We start from the raw sequence: 21,154 nt of genomic DNA on the forward strand, positions 1-21,154 counted from the left end.
TCATAGATTGCACGTACAGCGTGTTCACACTTTTGATGTGAATTGGTATTTTACTTAGTTGCCAGTGCGGTCACATGTACAACTTGTCTTGACGTGCAAATAACTAACAACAAACAAGTTATTAAATACTTTTTACATAAATTCCTAGTAAATTTGTTTCATTAATATAAGGGCAAAAAGTCAAGTAAGAGAATACATATGTTAATCTCCTTGACAGGGCCAATATTCATGCACATATTAGTTGTATTCTATTTTTTACAGTGCATTGCTTGAGGGCGATTTCACGCCTTGGTCACACTTCTAGCTGCATTTTCTTCAACATCGTGAAAAAATCGGCGCGCCATTTCTGTCCACCTTTTGCGTCAGACTCGCTCTACTCTTGCCGACTTGACAAATTCGCGAGTGTTTATTTGTTTTAAGCAGAGCCTGTCCCGATCCCACAACATTCGCATTCGGCGCAGCCGCCCCCAGCTTGCCCAACGTGGTGAAATCAAAGCATTGCTCATCGCGATAGTTGGCATTCCGGCGAAGGACAAAGCAGGGGATCTACCTAGTATATGTTTGTTAGCTGAGTAGCAACAGCAGTGAGCAACATGTTTGGCGGTGCGAAACCCAGCTTCGGAGCCACTCCGTCGGCCACCAGCTTTGGTGGATTCAGCGGCACCACGACAACCACTCCGTTTGGCCAGTCGGCTTTTGGCAAACCCGCCGCACCGGCCTTTGGAAACACCTCCACCTTTGCCGCCCAGCCCGCGCAGCAATCGCTGTTTGGTGCGGCAGCCACACCAGCTCAGCCTGCCGGAGGTTTATTCGGTGCGAACACGTCCACGGGCTTCGGGAGCACTGCCACAGCTCAGCCCACGGCCTTTGGAGGTTAGAGACGATCATTTGGAGGGCTATCATGTTACTAATGTAGTTATATCTTCATTGCAGCCTTTTCGCAGCCGCAGCAGACGTCGAACATATTTGGAACCACCCAGACGGCGACGAGTACCTCACTCTTTGGACAATCGACGCTTCCCAGCTTTGGAGCCGCCAAGCCGACGATGACGGCCTTTGGACAAACAGCTGCTGCCCAGCCGACGGGATCATTGTTCGGACAACCGGCTGCCGCCACCAGTACAACAGGTTTCGGTGGCTTTGGGACCACGGCGCCCACAACCACCAATGTGTTTGGCAGTGGTACCGCGTCTGCTTTTGCCCAACCGCAGGCCACAGCTGTGGGAGCTTCCGGAGTTAATACGGGCACGGCCGTGGTCAAGTACCAGCCAACCCTTGGTACAGATACCCTGATGAAGAGCGGTCAGGCCAATAGTGTGAACACTAAGCAGCACTGCATCACGGCTATGAAGGAGTACGAGGGCAAATCTCTGGAGGAGCTTCGCCTGGAAGACTATATGTGCGGGCGCAAGGGTCCACAGGCTGGCACTGCTCCGGGAGCTTTTGGATTCGGAGCTCAGGTTACTCAGCCCGCTCAGCCTGCAAGTGGTGGCCTGTTTGGAAGCACTGCCCAACCGAGCACGGGGCTGTTTGGCCAAACGGTGACCGAGAATAAAAGCATGTTTGGCACCACCGCTTTTGGACAGCAACCGGCGACTAACAATGCGTTCGGAGCAACCACCCAACAAAACAACTTTCTTCAGAAGCCCTTTGGAGCCACCACCGCCACGCCATTTGCCGCTCCCGCAGCTGACGCTTCAAATCCATTTGGGGCGAAGCCTGCTTTTGGACAGGGAGGAAGCTTATTTGGTCAAGCACCCGCGACCAGTGCGGCTCCTGCCTTTGGACAAACTAACACCGGATTCGGAGGCTTTGGATCCACTGCAGGAGCAACGCAACAGTCGACCCTTTTCGGTACCACACCCGCCGCCGATCCAAATAAATCAGCCTTTGGCTTGGGCACAGCTGCATCGGCAGCCACGACAGGTTTTGGATTTGGAGCTCCAGCCACAAGCACCGCTGGCGGAGGTCTTTTCGGAAACAAGCCCGCCACTAGCTTTGCTGCTCCGACTTTCGGAGCAACCTCCACGGCCAGCACTCCGTTTTCAAACTTTGGCTTGAACACCAGTACAGCAGCAACGGGTGGAGGCCTTTTCAACTCGGGATTGAACAAGCCAGCAACGTCCGGATTCGGAGGTTTTGGAGCCACCAGCGCAGCACCACTTAATTTCAACGCAGGCAACACGGGCGGATCGCTTTTTGGAAATACAGCCAAGCCGGCAGGAGGTCTTTTTGGAGGCGGAACTACGACCTTGGGTGGTACGGGAGCTGCTCCAGCGGGCGGACTGTTTGGAGGAGGAGCTACTAGTTTCGGAGGCGTCGGTGGTTCCTTGGGCGGCGGCAGCTTCGGTATGGGTACCAACAACTCGTTAACTGGTGGTCTTATGGGAGCTCAGCCCACGCTGGGTATCATGACGCCCTCGCACCAGCCCATTCATCAACAAATCCTAGCTAGGGTAACTTCTCCCTACGGAGACTCTCCGATTTTCAAGGATCTAAAGCAGAGCGACGAGGCAGACGCCACCCGGGCTACAAACCCGGCTGCTCAGCAAGCAGTTCTGGACATGACCAGCAACCAGTACAAGATTGCCACCAAGAACAGTCCTGCTCCAGTGAAGGTAAAGGCGCTGGGCAGCACACTTAATAGAAAATCGCTGTTTGATGGCCTCGAGGAGTTTGATGCTACTGTGGAGGGCTTCAATCTCAAGCCCAATGCTAAACGTTTGGTTATCAAACCCAAAGTAAAGAATGTAGAGGGTGGAAATCCTTCCAGCTCTATTGGCAGTGCTCCCAACACGCCCCAGTCTCGCCCCAAAGTGGCAACTCCCAGCAAAGAACGCGAGTCCTTTAGCGGAGTCATTCCAAGTGAGCCACTGCCACCAGCAGGAAACTCGCCTGGAGCAACCAATGGACGGGAAAGCCAGGATAACGGTCGCCGTGAGTCGTGGCTGCATCCTAACAACCTCGAGAAGGTACGCCAGCATAACATTCAGACCGGAATGGATCAGGGTTCACCCCATAACAGCACCCTCAACGAGCTTGTCCCACGCAAACCATTAGATACATACCGACCATCGTCCACGGTTCGCCTCTCGGTGTCGACCATCCCAGAGAATCCGTTTGAGGATCAATCGAGCACGATTGCACGTCGGGACACCTTCACTTCGGAGCAGGCCAATGAGAGCGTGCTTTCGAGCAGATCTCATGAGGCAGAGGACTCTGGCGCAAACCGATCCCGCCTTGCCATCGAGGCAGCTGCTGCAGAGGCGGCAGACTACGAGGCCCATCCCACAGGCATTGTGTTGCGACGTGTGGGTTACTATACAATTCCATCGCTGGACGACCTTCGCTCCTATTTGGCCGAGGACGGATCCTGTGTGGTTCCAAACTTTACGGTGGGTCGGGAAGGATACGGCAATGTCTTCTTCGGCAAGGAAATGGATGTGGCGGGCCTGAACCTCGATGAGATTGGTAAGAGTCTTCTGTTTTGTATAACCTTTTGGGTTTGCCTTTATACATTTATTAATTGCCAATTTATTAATTTAAACAATTTGTATCATTAACTTATGCAGTCCACTTCCGCAACAAGGAGATTATCATTTATCCCGACGACGATAACAAGCCGCCCATTGGTCATGGCTTAAATCGTGACGCCCAGGTCACTTTGGACCAAGTATGGCCGTTGGACAAGACCAAGCACGAAGCCATCAAGGAGCCACAACGCTTGCTTGAGATGGACTGGGAGGGCAAGTTGCGGCGGGTGTGCGATAAAAACGATACACGTTTTATAGAATACCGCCCGGAAACGGGTAGTTGGGTCTTCCGCGTCAAGCACTTCTCTAAATATGGCCTGGGCGACAGCGACGAGGAGGACGAAGTGCCCACCGATCCGAAAAAAGCCAAAATGACAACGCTTGAGGCTCAGCAGCGGGCAAACGCAGAGAAGATGACCCTCAACTCGCTGCGCCAAGCGCAAAAGATTTCAGAAGACGCAGCCCGCAACTTGGACCCAAAGGCGTTGGTCGCTGGAGTTGCCAGCGGATTCAGGCCCATGGATGACACCGCCGAGTTCCTCTTAATGGACAAAACACGTAAGTATATAGTCTCTTTTAAAAGGTACAGTTTCGTTGATTGTAATTTGGTTAATTTGATTTCGCAGAATTTTTCCAAGCCGGCGGAAACTCCGATTTCTCAATGTTTGATCCACCGCGTCATCGTCCATCTGTTACCAGTCCCACAGCTGTTCTAGCTCAGGATATGGTAGGCAACGAGCCGCACAAAATGCAGCTAATGAAGTCGTCCTTTTTTGTGGAGGACAATGGTACCGAGGACGAGCCCATGGGTAGGTGGACAATCTCTTGATGGTCTTGTAAATTGCTTACAGTATATTCAAAAGTTGTATATTGATTTTGTAGTAAAAGTTAAGTAGATTTTACAATGTTAATCGTTAGTTTTGAACTTAAAATTGTTAATGATCAACGAGGATTAATGAATTTCGATCTTTTCAAATACTTTTTCTAATAGTAATATTCTAAAAAGTATTATATATTTAATTTAAAGATATGCTGTTTAAAAAAGTAGCCATTAAAAAGTTAATAAAGCTTTCAAGTGTATTAGTATATCCGATTAATTTTGCCTAATTTGACAACATTTCATTATCATTACAACAATTCACTGCTTATCATTACACGACCACTATACATTTGAACATTAACCATGAACTTCTTCAGAGACTACGGGGCGTCTTCTTCGTCATCGGAAGTTTTTCAATGTGGAACCCAATGTCTGGAAAGACGGTGCTTCCGAGAGCTCGAGTCAATACGATTTTGACCACCCATCGCCCGCTCTGCCAGTCTCTTCATCCGTCTCTGAAGCCAGCCTGATGTGTGATGCACATTACGAGGAGGTACGTTTACGCAACCTATTCTTTAAACCCCAATAATTGTCATTATTCCCATCCATTTCAGACATCGTCCATGGCAACTGGGAGCATTGTTGCAGCTGTTAAGGAGAGGAAGTATGAGATGCCTGTCGCTAAAGCCTTCAAGTTTGTCTGTAAGCCTAAAGTGGCTCCGGTTAAGGTGCGTGCCACCACGGTTCCCCTGCCCAGGTCCATTGCTTACGAGATGCGCGATGTGTGGATTGCCGATTTGGGATTCTACAAAGGACGGAGCTTCAAGCTCAGTTTTGGCCCACAAAACTCATTGGTACTGCCCAGCACCTTTAATAACATGCAAAACCTCAAAGAATGTAAGAATATCTAACAAGCTAGGAGTCAAATTATAATAGTTTCGTTTGCTTTAGTTACTGGACCATCCCTGCCCGCCTCCATGGTGTTTGCTCCCCGCCTAGCTACCGATATGTCGCCCAGCGTAATGCAGCTGGTGCAGTTCAATATGGTCAAAGGCAACGATGGTATCTGCGAAAGTATCGTTCCCCATCTAGAGGTTCAGCTAGGCGACTGCCTCTCTGTAAGTGTGGAAGGTAGTGAGTGCCCGTGGATACATCCCGATAGCGGTACGAAACTAGTTTCCAAGCACTTCTCCGAGTCTCTAAAGCAGAGAAATGCTGGCTTAAAAGAGGATTACGCCGTGTCAGTATGGTCGCTTTTGTTCGCGCTATGGGGCGACCACGATGAGCTGGTGGACCTGGAAAAGAACTCCCACTACATGGTCATGTGTCGGCGCAATCTGCTATCCGAGTGGCTGGAGAATACGCTGTTGGGCAAGGATCTACTCTCGAAAAAAGTTAGCACCCACAGTTATCTGGATCACATGTTGGAGTTACTCAGCTGCCACCGAGTAAATGAGGCTTGTGAGTTGGCCTTCAACTACGATGATGCTAATCTGGCTCTCGTGCTGTCCCAATTAAGTTCCGGAGCTGTCTTCCGGCTACTGATGGAGGAGCAGCTTTTTGCCTGGCAGCAGAGCAAGGCGGATAAGTATATCGATCTGGAGCGCCTCAAGATGTACATGCTGGCCGCCGGAGTGCCCATGATGCAGTCGTCACAGGGCGCTATCAACTTACTCGAAGACAACAACTGGCTGACAGTGCTGGCCATGCAACTGTGGTACTTCACAGCCCCAACCTCAACCATCACCGATGCCCTCAATGCTTATAACAACGCCTTCCAAGCGGAGGAGTGTTATGCGGAGCCGCCAACTCCCAGCTACAAGAACACACCTACTGACACCAAGAAGCCCGTCTACGATCTGCGTTACCACTTGCTACAGTTATACTCCAAGCGTATGCATTCCCTGGAAGAAACTCTCAATCCTATAACGCATACCGCCGATGTCATGGACTTCCGTTTGAGGTAAACTTGCAAAATGTTAATGTCTTGTGCAAAATATTTAATATTAAATCATTTTAGCTGGCTGCTTTTGCAAACTCTTCGCGCGCTTGGTTACCGTCACTGTTCGCCCTTAACGGAGGCTCGTCTTTCGGTGGATTTCGCTAGCCAGCTCGAGAACGAGGGCCTCTGGCAGTGGGGTATCTTCGTGCTGTTGCATATTAAGCGGCGGTCCCAGAGAGAACGAGGTGTCCAGCAAATGCTACAGAGGAATGTCAGCGTTTCCGCCAAGGTGCCTCTAAATGCAGAAGAGCGCTTCATCGTCGAAGAGCTGGGTATTCCGATGTCGTGGGTGGACTATGCGAAGGCGGTAAAGGCAGGAGCGTCTGGCAAGCATCACCTACAAGCTAAATATCTGCTAAAGGCTAAACATTTTGCGACGGCGCACGATGTCATCTTCCAACACATTGCCCCTGATGCTATTATAAACGGTTAGTTTCTAATGAGAAAAATGATTTTGATGGTATACTAATAATGCTGATCGCAAATTTGCAGGAAAAATGGAATACCTGCACAGCCTGCTCATTCAATTCGAGGATACTGAGGGCAGTAGCATTCGAGTGCCCAACTGGTCCAACCAGGGCCAGATCTTCTTGGACTTTATCGACATCAGTGCCAAGTTCAAGCAGATCCGCAGTGTGACCAACATCGCTGACATCAATGCGCGCTGGGAGAACTTAAAGCCCCAACTAAGCGAACTCTGCTCCCGCATCAGTCTGCTCCCATGTCCCACCTCCAAGCACCGACTGTGCCAGAGTGAAATCTCGCAGAGCCTCAGTTGCTTGGTGCACGGCATGTGCATTGTCTGTCCCGAGATGGAGTCTTCCTCCGTGCTTAAGGTGGCCCTGGAGCGACTGCCGCTGCCGCAAGAGTTCTCCTCAAAGGAGCTGCGCATCTGGCTGGAGGAGCTACTGGACAAAATCGAAAGCGAGCCACCATTTAGCGAGCGACAGCAACCCACCATGATGGAAACATAGGAGTCGAAAAATACAAAGCTTGAAGATACAATGTTTAGTTTAGGGTCGAATTAACTTAGTTATAATCAATTGATTAGCATCCCCCTCGCAAAAGAAGAAAGTCAGCTGTAGGATAGGTTTGAGTACGGCATCATTTATGTATGATTGCTAAATAGTTAAAAACGTTTCGTCAGAAAGGACCAGAAGAATAATAGTTTTTTGTTGATTTGTTTAATTGATTTTCATAAATTTCATAAATTTAGTGGTATAAGCTAAATAAACTATGTTTTTAACAACGATCCGTGCATGGGAATCATTTCAAATCCGATAGTACAAAGCTGTGTCTATCGAAAGCTTTCTTGGAAACTACCTGCTAAGTCCAGTTGTGGAGCGAGATCAGTAGTCACTCGACCGCTGATAAGGCCACAACATATTTACCACCTGAAAAGTTTGATTAGCTTCTCACCTGCTGTACCTAGAGACAAACTTTTTTCGCTAGTCATGGCTGCTGCTGCTCCCTCTGAAACCCCTACTGCGCCCGCCTCCTGGTGTGGACGCGGTGCCAAGCCCCGCACCTTTGAGAAGCAACCGCCAGTGATCTGCTATGACAAGCCCGCGGCATCGATCGTTTCGAAGGAGGAGTATGATGTAAGTAACGCGGGCAATAACCACAACACAATGATAAAATAATCTCATCCGACTCGCGGACTCCAGGATAAGCGCTATCGAGCACTGACTGGCGATCTGGTGGAGACACTGATTGTGCCTAAGCGGGAGGCACGCACCTGGACGATGCAGGAGGGCGATTTGTGCCGTGTGACCGTCCACGAAGGTTCCCAGGTGGGCGACATGAACTTTTGGAATCTGGAGAACACCGCCGAGCGCTTCTACTCGGGCAAGACGCGCCAGTTGCACTCGTCGCATCTGCGAGTTTACGATCGCCTGTGGAGCTGCCTGCCCCACCTGCGTCCCATGGCCACCTTTGTGTTCGATTCCCTCGCCGCCTATGGAATCGATGAGGATGGCGGTGCTCTGCACGACGTGATTGGGACGCGCTGCGACGACTACACCTACAAGCTGATCACGGGCAAGGATCGGGTGGGCAGCTGCCACAGTTCCCTAGTCAAGGCGGTGGTGGAGGAGCGCGGCCTGACGGAGCAGGATGTGCACGACGTGTGGAACATCTTCATGTGCACCGGTTTCACGCGGGACACCAATCAGTATTTCTGCAAGGGAAGTCCCGCACGCAAGGGGGATTTCATTGAGTTTGTGGCCGACATGAATCTTCTGGTGGCCCTGAGCGCCTGTCCGCAGGGCGATGTCTCCATCCAAGTGGGTGCCGAAGTGCCGGACGACAAGTGCCACCCCCTCAAGGTCGAGGTGTTCCGCCGCAAGTAACCAGAGCCATTTGTATTCCGTGTGGGAAAACCTGGGTTCTATAAAAGTGCCATTTATGTAAACAGTGCCATAGAGATGCTTAAGATCATCTGACGTACTGGTGACGAATTTTCAATAAAAAAATATAACTGCAACACATTAAATATTTAATTGACTTTATAAAATGTTATACGACAAGAGTTTTAGATACTTCTTCTTAAATCTATAATTTTAAATCACACTTTAAATATCACCGCGAGTGCATTTCGGCACGCGACTGTTTTTCGATTTTTAGGGTGACCAGTCAATACCAATTTTCAGCCGACTCTTGTTATTTTTCTTCCTGAGTTTTGGCAAATTCTAAACAAAGTTATTTTCGCCAGGAACAAACTATTAAAATGAGTGAGATTAGGGGCGCGGAGAACCTCGAGCGGTTGCGCAACTATATCCTGCGACCGGAGCTGTCCCTCCACAATCCTCTGCCGGATGTTTTGCCCCGCAAATTCGATCCGATGCGCCTGTTGCATGCGCCCCGTTGTCCGGCAAGCACCAAGCTGATTCCTCGCCGGGATCAGAGTGGCCAGATACTGGAGTTCGTGGAAGTGGACCTGGAGGATGTGGGCGCCAGTGCCAACAACTCGATGTCCATGCAGCGGGAGCCGGGTCTGCTGGAAGAGGCTACGCGTGGCTCCCACTCCAATTTTCCCTTTTGGCCGGGTGGTTTCGACGAGCAACGCCAGCAGATCGCTGCTCTGGATGTCGGCAACTTTGAGCTGGGGGACAAGCTGTTATCGGTGCCACCGGGCTTTAGCTCTGGCTACGATTTCTCCCAATCACAATCCGTAACACTGCCGCCCGTGGTCGCCGATCCCAGTAACGTGGATCTATTAGAGAACCTCGAGCAGGATCTGGACGTCCAGGAATGGATAAAGCTTACGCGCAGTGAGGGAACAAGCTCCACTGGACCGCCTCAAAGGGCCAACCAGTCGAACGTGCAACTTCCTTCAGAGGATTACAAAGATGTGGACGATCACATCATGAAGGCTGACCTCAAGCCAGTGCTGAACATTTCTACCACAACGAAGAACTTCAAGAGCGACTGGGCCGAAATGGTGGACATAAGCCAACCCATCAATGACTTCAAAGAGCAGATACCGTGCCCCGCCATGGATTTCCCCTTCGAACTGGATGTCTTTCAAAAGCAGGCCATTCTCAAGCTGGAACAACGCCAGTACGTTTTCGTTGCAGCCCACACGTCCGCTGGAAAGACTGTTGTAGCTGAATACGCCATCGCCCTATCCAAGCGGGACCTCACCCGCACCATCTACACATCGCCGATCAAGGCGTTGTCCAATCAGAAGTACCGCGACTTCCGAAAGACCTTCAAGGATGTGGGCCTTATCACAGGCGACCTGCAGATTGAGCCCACCGCCTCTTGTCTGATCATGACCACCGAGATTCTCCGTTCAATGCTGTATTGCGGCAGCGAAGTCACGCGGGATCTGGAGTGGGTGATCTTCGACGAGGTGCACTATATTAATAACCCAGAGAGAGGACATGTCTGGGAGGAGGTCATCATACTGCTGCCCGAACATGTTAACATTATAATGCTGAGTGCCACCGTGCCCAATACCTTAGAATTGGCGGACTGGGTGGGAAGCACCAAGAAAAGAAAGGTCTATGTGATTAGCACTTTAAAACGACCAGTGCCTCTGACGCACTTCCTTTATACTGGTGCTGGAGGAAAGAGCCGTGATGACATGTTCCTGCTGGTGGACGCCCAGGGAAAATATCTGCAGGGCAACTACGAGAAGGCCGTGGAGCGCAAGAAGGAGATGCAGGGCAAAGCCAAGGGCGGCGCAACTGGGTCAAAGAACCACTTCAATGCCAAGCAGGAGCAGTACACCTGGATCGGTCTAATCGACTTTCTGAAGCGGAACAACAAGATGCCAGTGGTGGCTTTCACTCTGTCCCGCAATCGGTGTGACTCCAATTTGGCCGCCCTGCAGTCGGTGGATCTGAACACGGAAAAGGAGAAGGGTGCCGTGCAGAAGTTCTTCCTGCAGTGTCTGGCCAAGCTAAAGCCACCGGACCGTACTATTCCGCAGGTTCTTATTCTTAAGGACGCTTTGCAGCGAGGAATCGGGGTGCATCACAGCGGCATCTTGCCCATTCTTAAGGAGATCGTGGAGATGCTGTTTCAGAATGGGCTAGTAAAGCTGCTCTTCGCCACCGAAACGTTTGCCATGGGTGTCAACATGCCCGCACGCACTGTGGTCTTTGACTCATGCAAAAAGTTTGACGGACTGGAGATGCGTAACCTGAAACCGGGCGAATACATCCAAATGGCCGGCAGAGCTGGACGGCGTGGGCACGACGAGACGGGTACGGCGATAATAATGTGCAAGGGCAGTGTGCCACCATCAATGGAGTTGCGGCCCATGATCCTGGGCCTGCCGGAGAAGCTGCAGTCACAGTTCATTCTGCGCTATGCGGTAATCCTCACATGTCTGCGCATCGAGAGCATCAAGGTGGAGGATATCATGCAGTTCAGCTTCAAGGAGTTTAACCAGAAGCTGCAGTTGCCTACGCAACAGAAGCAACTTCGCCTGGCCGAAGACAAGTTCGCCATGCTTCCAAATCTCGGCGAACATCTGCAGCCGCTCGTCAACTTTTACGACAAAGCCGTCGAGTATTGGAAGGAAAAGCACCGCATCATGGTAGGATCTACATATAAACGCAGCTACATTTAATGAATCCCACTTTTCCATTTCTTTTAGAAATTTATTGTAACACAAGCCAAGATCCAGAAAGAACTGAAGGTTGGCCGCGTCATTGTCATTACGCAGGGCAAGCACTACAATAAACTGGCCATTCTACTCAACACCAAATCTGTCACGGGCAAGGATACAGTCTATAAGGTGCTAGTGCTGGATCATCAATTCAAGGCCAAGGATAGCAACAGCCTCCAGCAAAGCGAGCTCTACTACAAAATACTGTCGTTGACGCCGAGAAACATGACCTTCCAGCCCGAGGGAATCGGGGGACACACTGTGCTGGACATCAAGGCTATAGACATTATCAATATCACCAAGAGCACATTGAAAGTCGATGCAGACGCGATTATCCGGAATTGGGAGCAGCGGCAGCTGGAGAGATTCAAGGATTCGCCGCCTGGTGGATCGGTGGTCAAGGCCGTGACCGAGCTAAACCAGCTTAATGAGAGTTACATTGCCAGCGCGGATAACATCAAATACGTGAATCTGTCCAAGGAGATAGTCGTGAGTGCTGACAGCGAGCTGGCAATGCTTAACTACGTAGATCACCTGAGACGTCAGGTGGGTGAATTGCTGCCCCATACCAACATTGCCGGATTCGAACAAGAGTTTGCCAAAGTTTACGAGCGCCGAATGCTGGAGATACACATTGAGGAACTGCGCTTCAAGAACTCTGCTAAGAATTTGACTCTCTATCCGGACTACTGCAACAAGCTGCAGGTGCTGCGAGCCCTGAAATACATAGATGAACTGGACGAGGTTACGCTTAAGGGGAAAGTGGCCTGTGAGATGGGCCAAAACGAGCTTCTAATCACGGAACTCATCCTGTGCAACATGTTCAACGATCTGGAGCCGGCAGAAATAGCCGCCTTGCTGTCTGGCCTCGTCTTCCAGGCGAAGTTGCGAGATAAACCGGTAATACCAGAGGCGATGAAGAAGTGCGTGGAGGCCTTTGAGCAGATTAACGATACAATTCTTGCCGAGGAGCAGCGCTTCCAGGCAGCCATCGAGACCGATAATCGCCTTAACTTTGGCCTGTTGGAGGTGGTCTACGAGTGGGCTAGAAATAAGGTATCTCCCGTTTGCGATCATGCCTATCCCATATCTGCCCATTATCTAATTTAATCTAATTCACAGCCCTTTGCTGAGATTATGAAACTGACCACCGTGCAGGAGGGCATCATTGTACGATGCATCCAGCAGCTGAACGAAACCCTGCGTGATGTTAAAACGGCTGCCATTCGGATTGGAAATCCTGGACTGCAGTCTAAGATGGAAGAGGCATCGGCGGCTATCAAGCGCGATATTGTGTTCACCGCATCCTTGTACACAGAGCTGTAGTCGGTGGGAATGGTGCAGCCATCCATTGCGGAGGGAAAGACGAGACGGAAATGTGATTTCTTACATCTATACTTTATGCACGTGTCAATTACAATTCCAAAGGATACTTATAAAAAAAATGTAAAAATATTCATGTGCAACGCGACGCGGGCAGGCGGAGGTGATCTGGCGATAGTGGAGAAGCAGCGCCGCGCTGGGAAGCTGTATTATCGCGATTCAGGCTTAAATTTAGGTGGAACCATCATGCCGGTCATATGTTTTTGTTTCTTGGCTTTCTTGGACTTGCCGGCACCCGACTGAAAGTCATGCCAGCTGTTCACCCGGCTCTGGCGGGACTCCTCAAAGTTCTGCTGCCATTCGCGGTCCGCCTTAACCCGCTCCTCCTCCTCGATTTCCGTTTCGCGCTTACGCTTTCGCTCCTCCTGGTCGCGCTGGTCGAGCTTCTGCCGCCGACGCTCCATGTCGGCAAACAGTTTCATGACCATAACGTAGATGGCGTGCTTGTACTTGGTGGGATCATCCTCGGGTATTGGCTCAGTTGGCCGACCCTCTTTTTTAAGCTTTCTGCGCTTTTCTGCAATCTGTAAGGTAACGAACAAATTGTTATAATACAGTTAATAAAGGAAATGTGTCAGAACAATTGGTTTTGCAATTATTCTAAAGGATGAATGCTCCGAGGAACTGGAACTCACCATTTGATCCGTTCGCCCCTTTGCCTCCTCGTACACCTCCAGACACCTTTTGCGCGTGAGCTCGTTTTCCAGGATTTTCCAGGAACGCGACACAATATCGAATGCCATTTGAGCGCGCTCCTGGTTGTCGGGATTCTTGTCTGGATGGACGAGGATCGACAAGGTGCGGTATCGCTTTTTTATGTCCGCCAATTCGACCTCGGGCTCGATTTGGAGCACCTCAAACGGATTGAGATTGAAGTACGTTGAACCTGGACGAAGTAAACGATCAATTTGTTGAGAAGGAGTTAAAACTGAATCACGTTTTTCAATTTCTTTCACCTGCAATATAGGCACAAAATCATTTACTAAAGTGTATATTATAATAATAGTTTAGTTTATTTGGAGCGGTTGCCGTGGGAGGAGCCCGACCCAGTACAAAACGCTGAGCCTGCGGTTCCGACCGCCACACTTACTTCTGTGTAGAAATCCTCGAAGGTGTCCTGGGAGGTTCCCGGTTGGTCTCTGGCCGACGAGGAGGACATGCTGCAACAATATAGACGCCTTTTTGCGTTTTCCCTACAACAATTTTTGATAAAAACTTCAAGTCAACAGTGTGACCGTGCGCAGTTTGTTGGGAATTACCGTTCGCTGTAGTTAAAATGGCTCCTTGGATAGTCGTTATCACTTAATTAAATCCAACTTTAATTTATGTTGGGCCAAAATAAGAATGCTTTTACGAATTATTTTGCATTCTTTGCATTTTTTAAAACACTTTTATTTGGGTACAACACAGTATTAGATATGATTTATTACTTTGCAACATTACAGGAATCCCCTTTTGGAGTTGCACAATGTCTTATAAACGATAACATATAGTTATCGTTATCGAACACATGGTACCCGCTGCATCGTTAAATTTCGCTTAAAAGAAACCTGCGCTACAGATATAAATGCTTTCTCCACTTCGACGCGTGGGATTGCTTCTGAACCGGCATTTTTTGGGCTCTTTCGCTTTCAGTTCAACTGGCAGAATGAGCAGCGGCTGTGGCTTAGACACGGACATCGTGTGGATGGATCTGGAGATGACCGGTCTAGACATTGAAAAGGACAAAATCCTGGAGGTGTCCTGCATCATTACGGACAAGGACCTGAACGTGAAGTCCGAGGGACCCTGCTTTGCCATCAACCATCCGCAGGAGGTCTACGACACGATGAACGAGTGGTGCATGGAACACCATTACAAATCTGGTCTTGTCGATCGATGCAAGAGCTCAGATGTGAAGCCCGAACAAGCCTCCAATCTGTTGCTATCCTATCTCGAGAAGAACGTACCGAAGCGCGCCTGTCCGCTCGGCGGGAACTCCGTCTACATGGACCGACTATTCATCAAGAGATTCATGCCATTGGTAGATGATTACCTGCATTACCGCATCGTGGATGTGTCCACCATCAAGGAACTGGCCAGGCGCTGGCGTCCCGAAGTGCTGACGTCCGCTCCCAAAAAAAGTTTCGCGCATCGCAGCCTGGACGACATCCTGGAAAGCATCGACGAGCTTAAGTACTATAAAGCGAACTTCTTTAAATAAATTAAGTCCAGATCTTTCAATACCTCATGCTTCACTAACTAATAGAAGTGAAGAAAAGTACTAGCAATATGTAAAAAGTGCGTTAAGTAGTAGAATAAAAACCATGTTGTAATGTGTAACGTGAAGTTAAGCTTATATTATTGGCAAATGCATTTTGTTAAATATAGATGTACAAGAACGTTCACTGTATTTTCCGTATATGCACGGAGAAACAGAACTCTATCATGAGAAATAAGAATACGATAGCAATAAAGAATTCAATGCTAGTAGACGCCGTTGATGTTATTGTGGCTGGCTGAATAATGGTTCGGCTCCTGCCTTCTCCGCGAGGACCTGTGGTTGGAATTGCCACCATCACTGCCCGTCACCTTCTCGGCTTCCATGCGTCCGGATAGAAAGCTGGCCACGCGTTCCTGTAGAATATGTGTTAATAGTGATCTTCCCTCTAAAAGTGAGTATCAAATCCTTTCTTACCAGGTAGGCATTGGTCAGGCCTTGCAGGCTACCATAGAACGCCAGCATGCGCTTAAAGAGAGATTCAGCTTCCTCTTTCGAAATGGTTTTAACCTTGTCCAGCCGGGAGATTGTGATAATGCGGTGGTTGATATAGATGATTTGGTGGGCCACCTCTGTCGTTGTGTGTGCCAGGTTTCTGTAAGATTTGGTCGTAAGGGTTAGTTTGGAAAAATAAGGATTGAAGCGGAAGCTACCAACCTGGGTATGTTGGCTGCCACATTAGCACTGAAGTTCACCAGGTGCACCACCCGCCTGGCCGACTCGCGGGTCAGTAGCACTATCAACTGCTCCAGAGTGGCGGGCCTCGCTTGATTCTCGGGTTCATCCGCACTGAGATAGACCCACAGTTCCTTGGCCTTTTGAACGGCCTGCTTTGGATCGGTGGCAATCTGTGGAATGGGTTTCGGTTATAGGTGTTATATGTGTTATGGTTGTTCAGCAGAATACAAACAAGAACGATAGGTATGACAAAGTATTTAGATATCAGTAAACCACAATGTTTTATAATCATTCTTATTTTTCGTAACGAATTTCAATTGTGTAGGAGTAGGTTACAGAATTTTACTGACCAGTTCTGCGGCATAGATGAGCACGTGGATCGCCTCCTTGCTCTGCTTTTTGAGGGCGCGAGCCTCTGCGATGGTTCTTTGGGTGAGTCGGCGCTTCAGTTTGCGGGAGAAACGTTGACCATGATGGATCGCCTTGATGGCACCCCTCTCATCCGGCACAGCATCGTTATCATCCTCCTGTGGAGCTGCAAGGCGGATACTCGGCATAAGTGAGTGCGCCCTCGGTATCTGTCTTATATTTTAGGAGAGCAAAGGGAGAGGGAGAGAGCAAATCCCGGCCAGAGCTTATCGCTACTTTCCCTGGCTTCAGGTTTCAATGAATCCGCCATTCCCCAGAGATAACCTTCCCGACAACGTGGGCATTTAAAAATAAACTATGAGATGAGTGCACCTTGAGGTGATTTGCCTCAAATCACTTGCTTTAATTTACACATTTTCCCATAAAACTTGTCTCAAAATCTTGAATATCCTAGTATTTTGTTTATCTCTAGTTGTAAGGAGAAATATGCAATTTTTTATACTAACTTTTTTGGCCAAACATTCGGTTTAACTGTTGTCGAATCGGCGAAAAGTTATCATTCAGGGCCGAAACCAATTTCTTCACTACAACAATTTTGAATTATAAAAAGATAGTTTAGTGTGAGATCTTTAGTTAAGAATGCATAGTAATAAATCCCCACTGGCAATTGAAGATTAGCCCGGATATGTGAGCCCACTGTGGTGTAATCCCGATCACTCACCATCGGTCTGATCCTGATCCGTTTGGATGGGCACCAGGTACTTGTCCACGAACTTATCGCCGGCTGTGAAGGCGCCATCAATGCGCTCCGCTGCATAGTGGGTAAGTGGGCTCTCCAGGACAGCATTGCCGATTTGCTTGACGGAATCGGCGCGCTTCAGAACCGGACGCACCAGGTGATCGGACATGTACTCCTTGGTGTTCCAGTACATCTTCAAGCAGAGAAGGATGCCCTTTTGTCAGCGAATGGGTGAGAGCTACCGGCCAACTACTTACCATTTCGGGCGGCAGATAGACCAGTGGAATGCGCTGCTCCAGGATGTCCAGGCTCTTGCACATCACATTGTCCAGGCGCTGAATGGATGGCTCGAAGAGCTTGACCGCCGGCTGAATGGTTTCGTAGGCGGCCGTAATGGTGGCCTCTGCGGTCTCAAAGTACCAGGAGAATAGCCTGTTGTTGTTCTTCACCTTGTCGTAGATGGTCTCCACCCGCTTCACACTGGATTCCACCAGGGGAATGGATCCGATGCGATCGATGGCCTCCAGATGGAGTCCACTGCCGCTGGTTGCAGTCGCTGGTTGGATTTAAAGATCGTATTATTAAAGGGGGAATAACACTTCCAGACAGCGCGTGTCACTAACCCATTTGTGTTGGTATTTGACGGGAAGATTTGGATTAGATGCGAGAACTGTTGCTGTTGCCGGCTCAATTGATACTGGCAGGCCTCCGATCGAGCAGCTACCATATAGACTTGGTTCCCCAAATCGCCGATGTCTGATCGCCGATCATGCTCGGAGTCCAAGCTGACCTTTGCCAGCAGATAAGGCGTGGATGGAGGCACAAACACCGTTCACCTAGACGCTCCGCCGGACTTATCAGCAAACACGCCATTCGCACTAGTGTGGGGCTCCAAAGTTCGAACGTACTAGATGGGGACTGCAGCTTAGGAACTCCGTGCATGTGAATCACATTCCCGGAATATCTGTACAGCGATCATAATCGCACCATAAATGACCCGATTAGCTGCGGTAATAACGAACCATTTTGCGCTAATTCCGAGCAAGTGACGAAAAGGTTCAAACTGCAGTCCGCTGAATAAATGCGGGGGTGTTCTTGCTCGGGTTCGATGTGCTCGTTTCTGGGGCTCCAGACTCAATTACCATTAACCCTCGGTTACCAAAATGTGTTTAAGTGGAAACGGATGTTATTGGCATATGCAAAATTTTTTTATTATAAATAAAGCTCAATTTTTATGATCATGGTATCGGGTAATAAAATAGCTACTATTGCCTAATTGATCTTAGATAAACTGCAATGTGAATGTAATCACTAATGTGCTAATGAAAAATGTAAAAAAGTAATCTTCAGTTTTCATTACAAATTGTGTGTTTGGGTTAATCTTTTACAGCTCTTTGTTGTCTGAGTACGTGTCATTAAGATTATAGAGTAAGTCTAAAAAACGTTTTAATAGTATATGATTTTTCTCCAGTAGAACTCATAAAAGAGTTGATATTATATATTTCTATTGATTATTTCATACAACGAAGCAGTTATTCTGTATAAACAGAGTATAACCAACAGAAACTTGATTCCATATTATCCAGGAAAAAAAAGGATATACATATGTGATTTTAACACATCTAAAATTTTGATGTTAAAAAAGTAACGCTCGATTCCATAAACAGTCGATTAATAGTTATCAGCCAGTGCTGTACAGTTTACTCTTCGTTAAAGCCAGTGCTAATAAAGTTGGCTCTGCCTATTATTGGTAACTGGTGTTTGTTGCGTGTTTAGGCATTGTTTCGGGCTAAAACCGCCATTGGGTACTTCCATTTTAACGTAAATTTTAAAAAATATGTTAAATTGTTAGTTCTGAGGACACAAACACGCAATGCATTTTTACCTGGCAGCTATCTGTCTGGCGGGCTTTATGGGCTCAGGTTAGTGATGCGACTCCCAAGCCACACCCAAGGCTCCAAGTGAATCATGTGAATTGGCCACCCGAAACTAACGCCCGTCCATTTCACAGCTCTCGGCCAGTACAACCTGGTGCAGAAGGACAACTGCATCATCCCAAAGATCCTGCAGGGATCATGGTTTTCCTGGGAAACGGGCTTGCCCACCCTGACGGTGATCGACGCCACCTCGATGTCCAGCCGTGGCTACTGCATCAACTACATGCGCCACAAGGGCGACGAGTACTCATTTGTCTTCAAGGAGCGATCCAAGGACTGCTACCACTGCGTCAGGACCATCATCCGTACCCTCAATGTGTTCGAAAAGTTCGAGGGACCTTGCGTGGGCATACCAGCTGGACAGGAACCCACCGTGGACTATGTGTGTCGTGGTGTGAAGGATGACCAGCAGCTGATCACTCTCTTCAACGAGAACTTTGTGCCCATCAATTGCCGCTCGTCGCTGGAGGGAGTGTGGCATTTTACGTACCAGGTTAGTTAAAAATAAATAGGTTATTTAATTTATTCATGCACCAGTTCGATTCTGGGGGTGGATTTATATGGTGATATGATCAAATAAGTGATCTTGTGTTGAATTTTCATTACAGAACCGTTTCCGATTCACGGGCGTATGCGATAAGCCTGATGCCCGCATTCAGTCCTGTCAAACGGCGGGAACCCAGTTCCTTATCCAGAACCAGAAGTTCAACGTCACCTACCAGCAGTGCGAGGGTATGGAGGGCACATTCACCGGCACCGTGGAGTTCAGCTGCCTGGGCGATTGGTTTGTGGGCAAGAATCACTACTTTGCCGTCGCCAACACGAAGGAATCGCGTAAGGATGAGAAGTACCGCTGCTTCCTCAAGAATCGTGACGACGATCTGTATGTGGGCGTTTCCATTACTGCCGAGTGTAACACACTGAAGACGCCAGAAACCTCTCCGGAGCGTCTAAAGCTGACGCCCGTGAAGGCCGAGTTTGTGGAACCCGGTTGCACGCTACCCCAAAACTTTAGCGGAGAATGGGTGAACACAGCCAACATTGATGCCGATGTCTCGATCAGTGAGACCCACATCAACGAGACGTACTATCCGGATAAGGCTCGATACCGAAAGACCATCTATGTTTGCCGAGAGCGACGAGGTAATCGTGTGATGATGGCTCGCCTCACCGTCGACGGTTGCCAGAAAGATTATGTGTGTTTTGACTTTATGCCCCGCCACCACAATATCATTCGCTACCGCAAGGGTTTGGCTGTGATCAAGGACGATTTCAGTACAGTCTGCTCCTGGGTACAGTTCCCCAATTCGGAGGCATGGAAATATGACCTGTTTCTTGCTCGAAATCCTGTGCCTGTTCGTTGCCCCGTGGCGGGAAAATTCAACTTTACGCAGCGAGGAGAGCATCCCTTCAGAACGAGGTTTGTTTTGTTTGCAAATGTAACATGAAACATTTAATTAATGTGTATACCTTACAGAATTCTTGGTGGTGTCACTCTGAGTCCGCGTCCCGATATCCATTGCAAGCAGAACATTTCGGATTTGTCGGTCTGCGATACTGATCAAAAGGAATTGGCGGTGGATGAAAACTACTGCCTTTCGGTGGATCACTTGGGTCGTCCTGTTGATATCTACAGTGATCCCGATTACCGCATGAAGTGCATTGGCTTCTGGAAGGAGAACCTGAAGTCCTACCTGATCACCTACGACGATCTGGATCCGCTGTCCAAGTATCGCTGCTGGGTCTATCAGCGCGCTGACCTCAACCGTGTCCTCATGTCCCAGGCTGTGGGTGCATTCTGCAAACTGGACCAGGACGTGACCTCGTGGAACCACTCGGAGGGTGCAGCCGTGGCCATCGATGCCGTGGAGTACGAAAGGGAGCGCGACGACTGCCCCATGTACTTTGATGACGGATTGAACCCTTGGAAGCCGTCGGATGCCTCCAACATCATATTCGACTGGGACTTTTACCGAGCAGGAGCAGCGACTCTCAATTCACAACTGACTGGCCTCGTTATCGTGGCCTTAGTCCTGGTTAGGTGTTTAGTAGCTTACTAAGATCAAAAGTATTTTTTAACGATTCCATCCAACGAAATTTACAAATATTTACAACCAACAAAGTGACTTTTAGGATCAATTGCGTGCCTTAGAATTCGAATTTTAGAAAGTCTTAAGCAAATTTTAAAATTAGTTTGTAAGATCATCACAATTTGTACTTGTAACAGCCATTCCGTCCCAAACGAATCTCAAATGTTTTGTGCAAATAATTAAAGCAGCTAAATAAATGCCTTGACCTAAATTCATTTTTT

The 21,154-nt window shown here is 48.8% G+C and overlaps 7 protein-coding genes across 11 annotated transcripts; 5 read left to right on the forward strand and 2 right to left on the reverse strand.

Annotated features, from left to right (window-relative positions):
- The first annotated feature begins 86 nt into the window (after positions 1-86).
- Positions 87-7,607, forward strand: LOC122622170 (nuclear pore complex protein Nup98-Nup96). The gene is made up of 10 exons (XM_043800410.1): positions 87-184; positions 242-873; positions 934-3,471; positions 3,573-4,091; positions 4,160-4,342; positions 4,731-4,906; positions 4,968-5,250; positions 5,305-6,316; positions 6,374-6,783; positions 6,848-7,607. Exons 2-10 carry the CDS (start codon positions 594-596, stop codon positions 7,327-7,329), a joined length of 5,883 nt encoding a protein of 1,960 aa, XP_043656345.1. The 5' UTR covers positions 87-184; positions 242-593; the 3' UTR covers positions 7,330-7,607.
- Positions 7,608-7,713: 106 nt separating this feature from the next.
- Positions 7,714-8,849, forward strand: LOC122622172 (uncharacterized protein C11D3.03c). Its single transcript, XM_043800412.1, has 2 exons — positions 7,714-7,956; positions 8,023-8,849. The coding sequence occupies exons 1-2, from the start codon at positions 7,810-7,812 to the stop codon at positions 8,704-8,706; spliced, it is 831 nt and encodes a 276-aa protein (XP_043656347.1). The 5' UTR covers positions 7,714-7,809; the 3' UTR covers positions 8,707-8,849.
- A 134-nt stretch (positions 8,850-8,983) lies between these two features.
- On the forward strand, positions 8,984-12,803 carry LOC122622171 (helicase SKI2W). The gene is made up of 3 exons (XM_043800411.1): positions 8,984-11,405; positions 11,466-12,533; positions 12,600-12,803. The coding sequence occupies exons 1-3, from the start codon at positions 9,084-9,086 to the stop codon at positions 12,801-12,803; spliced, it is 3,594 nt and encodes a 1,197-aa protein (XP_043656346.1). The 5' UTR covers positions 8,984-9,083.
- Positions 12,804-12,856: 53 nt separating this feature from the next.
- LOC122622173 (dnaJ homolog subfamily C member 8) lies at positions 12,857-14,110 on the reverse strand. 2 transcript variants are annotated; one of them, XM_043800413.1, is made up of 3 exons: positions 13,951-14,110; positions 13,496-13,816; positions 12,857-13,384 (listed from the first exon to the last, which is right to left on the reverse strand). In XM_043800413.1, the coding sequence occupies exons 1-3, from the start codon at positions 14,017-14,019 to the stop codon at positions 13,010-13,012; spliced, it is 765 nt and encodes a 254-aa protein (XP_043656348.1). In that variant the 5' UTR covers positions 14,020-14,110; the 3' UTR covers positions 12,857-13,009. The 2 variants fall into 2 exon arrangements, with proteins under 2 accessions (XP_043656348.1, XP_043656349.1); XM_043800414.1 differs by having other exon boundaries at positions 13,496-13,746; positions 13,951-14,097.
- A 248-nt stretch (positions 14,111-14,358) lies between these two features.
- Positions 14,359-15,188, forward strand: LOC122619321 (probable oligoribonuclease). The gene has a single exon (XM_043796178.1). The coding sequence runs from the start codon at positions 14,428-14,430 to the stop codon at positions 15,061-15,063; it is 636 nt and encodes a 211-aa protein (XP_043652113.1). The 5' UTR covers positions 14,359-14,427; the 3' UTR covers positions 15,064-15,188.
- LOC122619320 (lipid storage droplets surface-binding protein 1) lies at positions 15,173-17,686 on the reverse strand. Of its 4 annotated transcripts, none has more exons than XM_043796175.1 (8): positions 17,530-17,686; positions 17,164-17,462; positions 16,889-17,099; positions 16,674-16,751; positions 16,149-16,333; positions 15,778-15,968; positions 15,538-15,715; positions 15,173-15,476 (listed from the first exon to the last, which is right to left on the reverse strand). In XM_043796175.1, the coding sequence occupies exons 1-8, from the start codon at positions 17,531-17,533 to the stop codon at positions 15,327-15,329; spliced, it is 1,296 nt and encodes a 431-aa protein (XP_043652110.1). In that variant the 5' UTR covers positions 17,534-17,686; the 3' UTR covers positions 15,173-15,326. The 4 variants fall into 4 exon arrangements, with proteins under 4 accessions (XP_043652110.1, XP_043652108.1, XP_043652111.1 ...); XM_043796173.1 differs by having other exon boundaries at positions 16,889-17,120; XM_043796176.1 differs by lacking the exon at positions 16,674-16,751 and having other exon boundaries at positions 16,889-17,120.
- A 932-nt stretch (positions 17,687-18,618) lies between these two features.
- LOC122619198 lies at positions 18,619-21,133 on the forward strand. The gene is made up of 4 exons (XM_043795958.1): positions 18,619-18,828; positions 18,918-19,336; positions 19,452-20,263; positions 20,321-21,133. The coding sequence occupies exons 1-4, from the start codon at positions 18,780-18,782 to the stop codon at positions 20,901-20,903; spliced, it is 1,863 nt and encodes a 620-aa protein (XP_043651893.1). The 5' UTR covers positions 18,619-18,779; the 3' UTR covers positions 20,904-21,133.
- The last annotated feature ends 21 nt before the right edge of the window (positions 21,134-21,154 follow it).

The sequence above is a fragment of the Drosophila teissieri genome, chromosome 3R (genome assembly GCF_016746235.2).
Source record: "Drosophila teissieri strain GT53w chromosome 3R, Prin_Dtei_1.1, whole genome shotgun sequence".
NCBI lineage: Eukaryota > Metazoa > Arthropoda > Insecta > Diptera > Drosophilidae > Drosophila > Drosophila teissieri.

Bases quoted from the DNA above. Each gene is read 5' to 3' on its own strand.
- LOC122622170 (XM_043800410.1), top strand. From the start codon at position 594: ATGTTTGGCGGTGCGAAACCCAGCTTCGGAGCCACTCCGTCGGCCACC. The intron at 3,472-3,572 runs GTAAGAGTCTTC...TAACTTATGCAG, and splicing joins CCTGAACCTCGATGAGATTG to TCCACTTCCGCAACAAGGAG. The intron at 4,343-4,730 runs GTAGGTGGACAA...GAACTTCTTCAG, and splicing joins TACCGAGGACGAGCCCATGG to AGACTACGGGGCGTCTTCTT.
- LOC122622172 (XM_043800412.1), top strand. From the start codon at position 7,810: ATGGCTGCTGCTGCTCCCTCTGAAACCCCTACTGCGCCCGCCTCCTGG. The intron at 7,957-8,022 runs GTAAGTAACGCG...CGCGGACTCCAG, and splicing joins TTTCGAAGGAGGAGTATGAT to GATAAGCGCTATCGAGCACT.
- LOC122622171 (XM_043800411.1), top strand. From the start codon at position 9,084: ATGAGTGAGATTAGGGGCGCGGAGAACCTCGAGCGGTTGCGCAACTAT. The intron at 11,406-11,465 runs GTAGGATCTACA...CATTTCTTTTAG, and splicing joins AGGAAAAGCACCGCATCATG to AAATTTATTGTAACACAAGC. The intron at 12,534-12,599 runs GTATCTCCCGTT...TCTAATTCACAG, and splicing joins ACGAGTGGGCTAGAAATAAG to CCCTTTGCTGAGATTATGAA.
- LOC122622173 (XM_043800413.1), bottom strand. From the start codon at position 14,019: ATGTCCTCCTCGTCGGCCAGAGACCAACCGGGAACCTCCCAGGACACC. The intron at 13,817-13,950 runs GTAAGTGTGGCG...CCTATATTGCAG, and splicing joins TCGAGGATTTCTACACAGAA to GTGAAAGAAATTGAAAAACG. The intron at 13,385-13,495 runs GTGAGTTCCAGT...GTTACCTTACAG, and splicing joins AGGGGCGAACGGATCAAATG to ATTGCAGAAAAGCGCAGAAA.
- LOC122619321 (XM_043796178.1), top strand. From the start codon at position 14,428: ATGCTTTCTCCACTTCGACGCGTGGGATTGCTTCTGAACCGGCATTTT.
- LOC122619320 (XM_043796173.1), bottom strand. The intron at 15,969-16,148 runs GTCAGTAAAATT...CCCATTCCACAG, and splicing joins TCATCTATGCCGCAGAACTG to ATTGCCACCGATCCAAAGCA. The intron at 15,477-15,537 runs GTAAGAAAGGAT...CATATTCTACAG, and splicing joins GCCTGACCAATGCCTACCTG to GAACGCGTGGCCAGCTTTCT.
- LOC122619198 (XM_043795958.1), top strand. From the start codon at position 18,780: ATGCATTTTTACCTGGCAGCTATCTGTCTGGCGGGCTTTATGGGCTCA. The intron at 18,829-18,917 runs GTTAGTGATGCG...TCCATTTCACAG, and splicing joins GGCGGGCTTTATGGGCTCAG to CTCTCGGCCAGTACAACCTG. The intron at 19,337-19,451 runs GTTAGTTAAAAA...TTTTCATTACAG, and splicing joins TGTGGCATTTTACGTACCAG to AACCGTTTCCGATTCACGGG.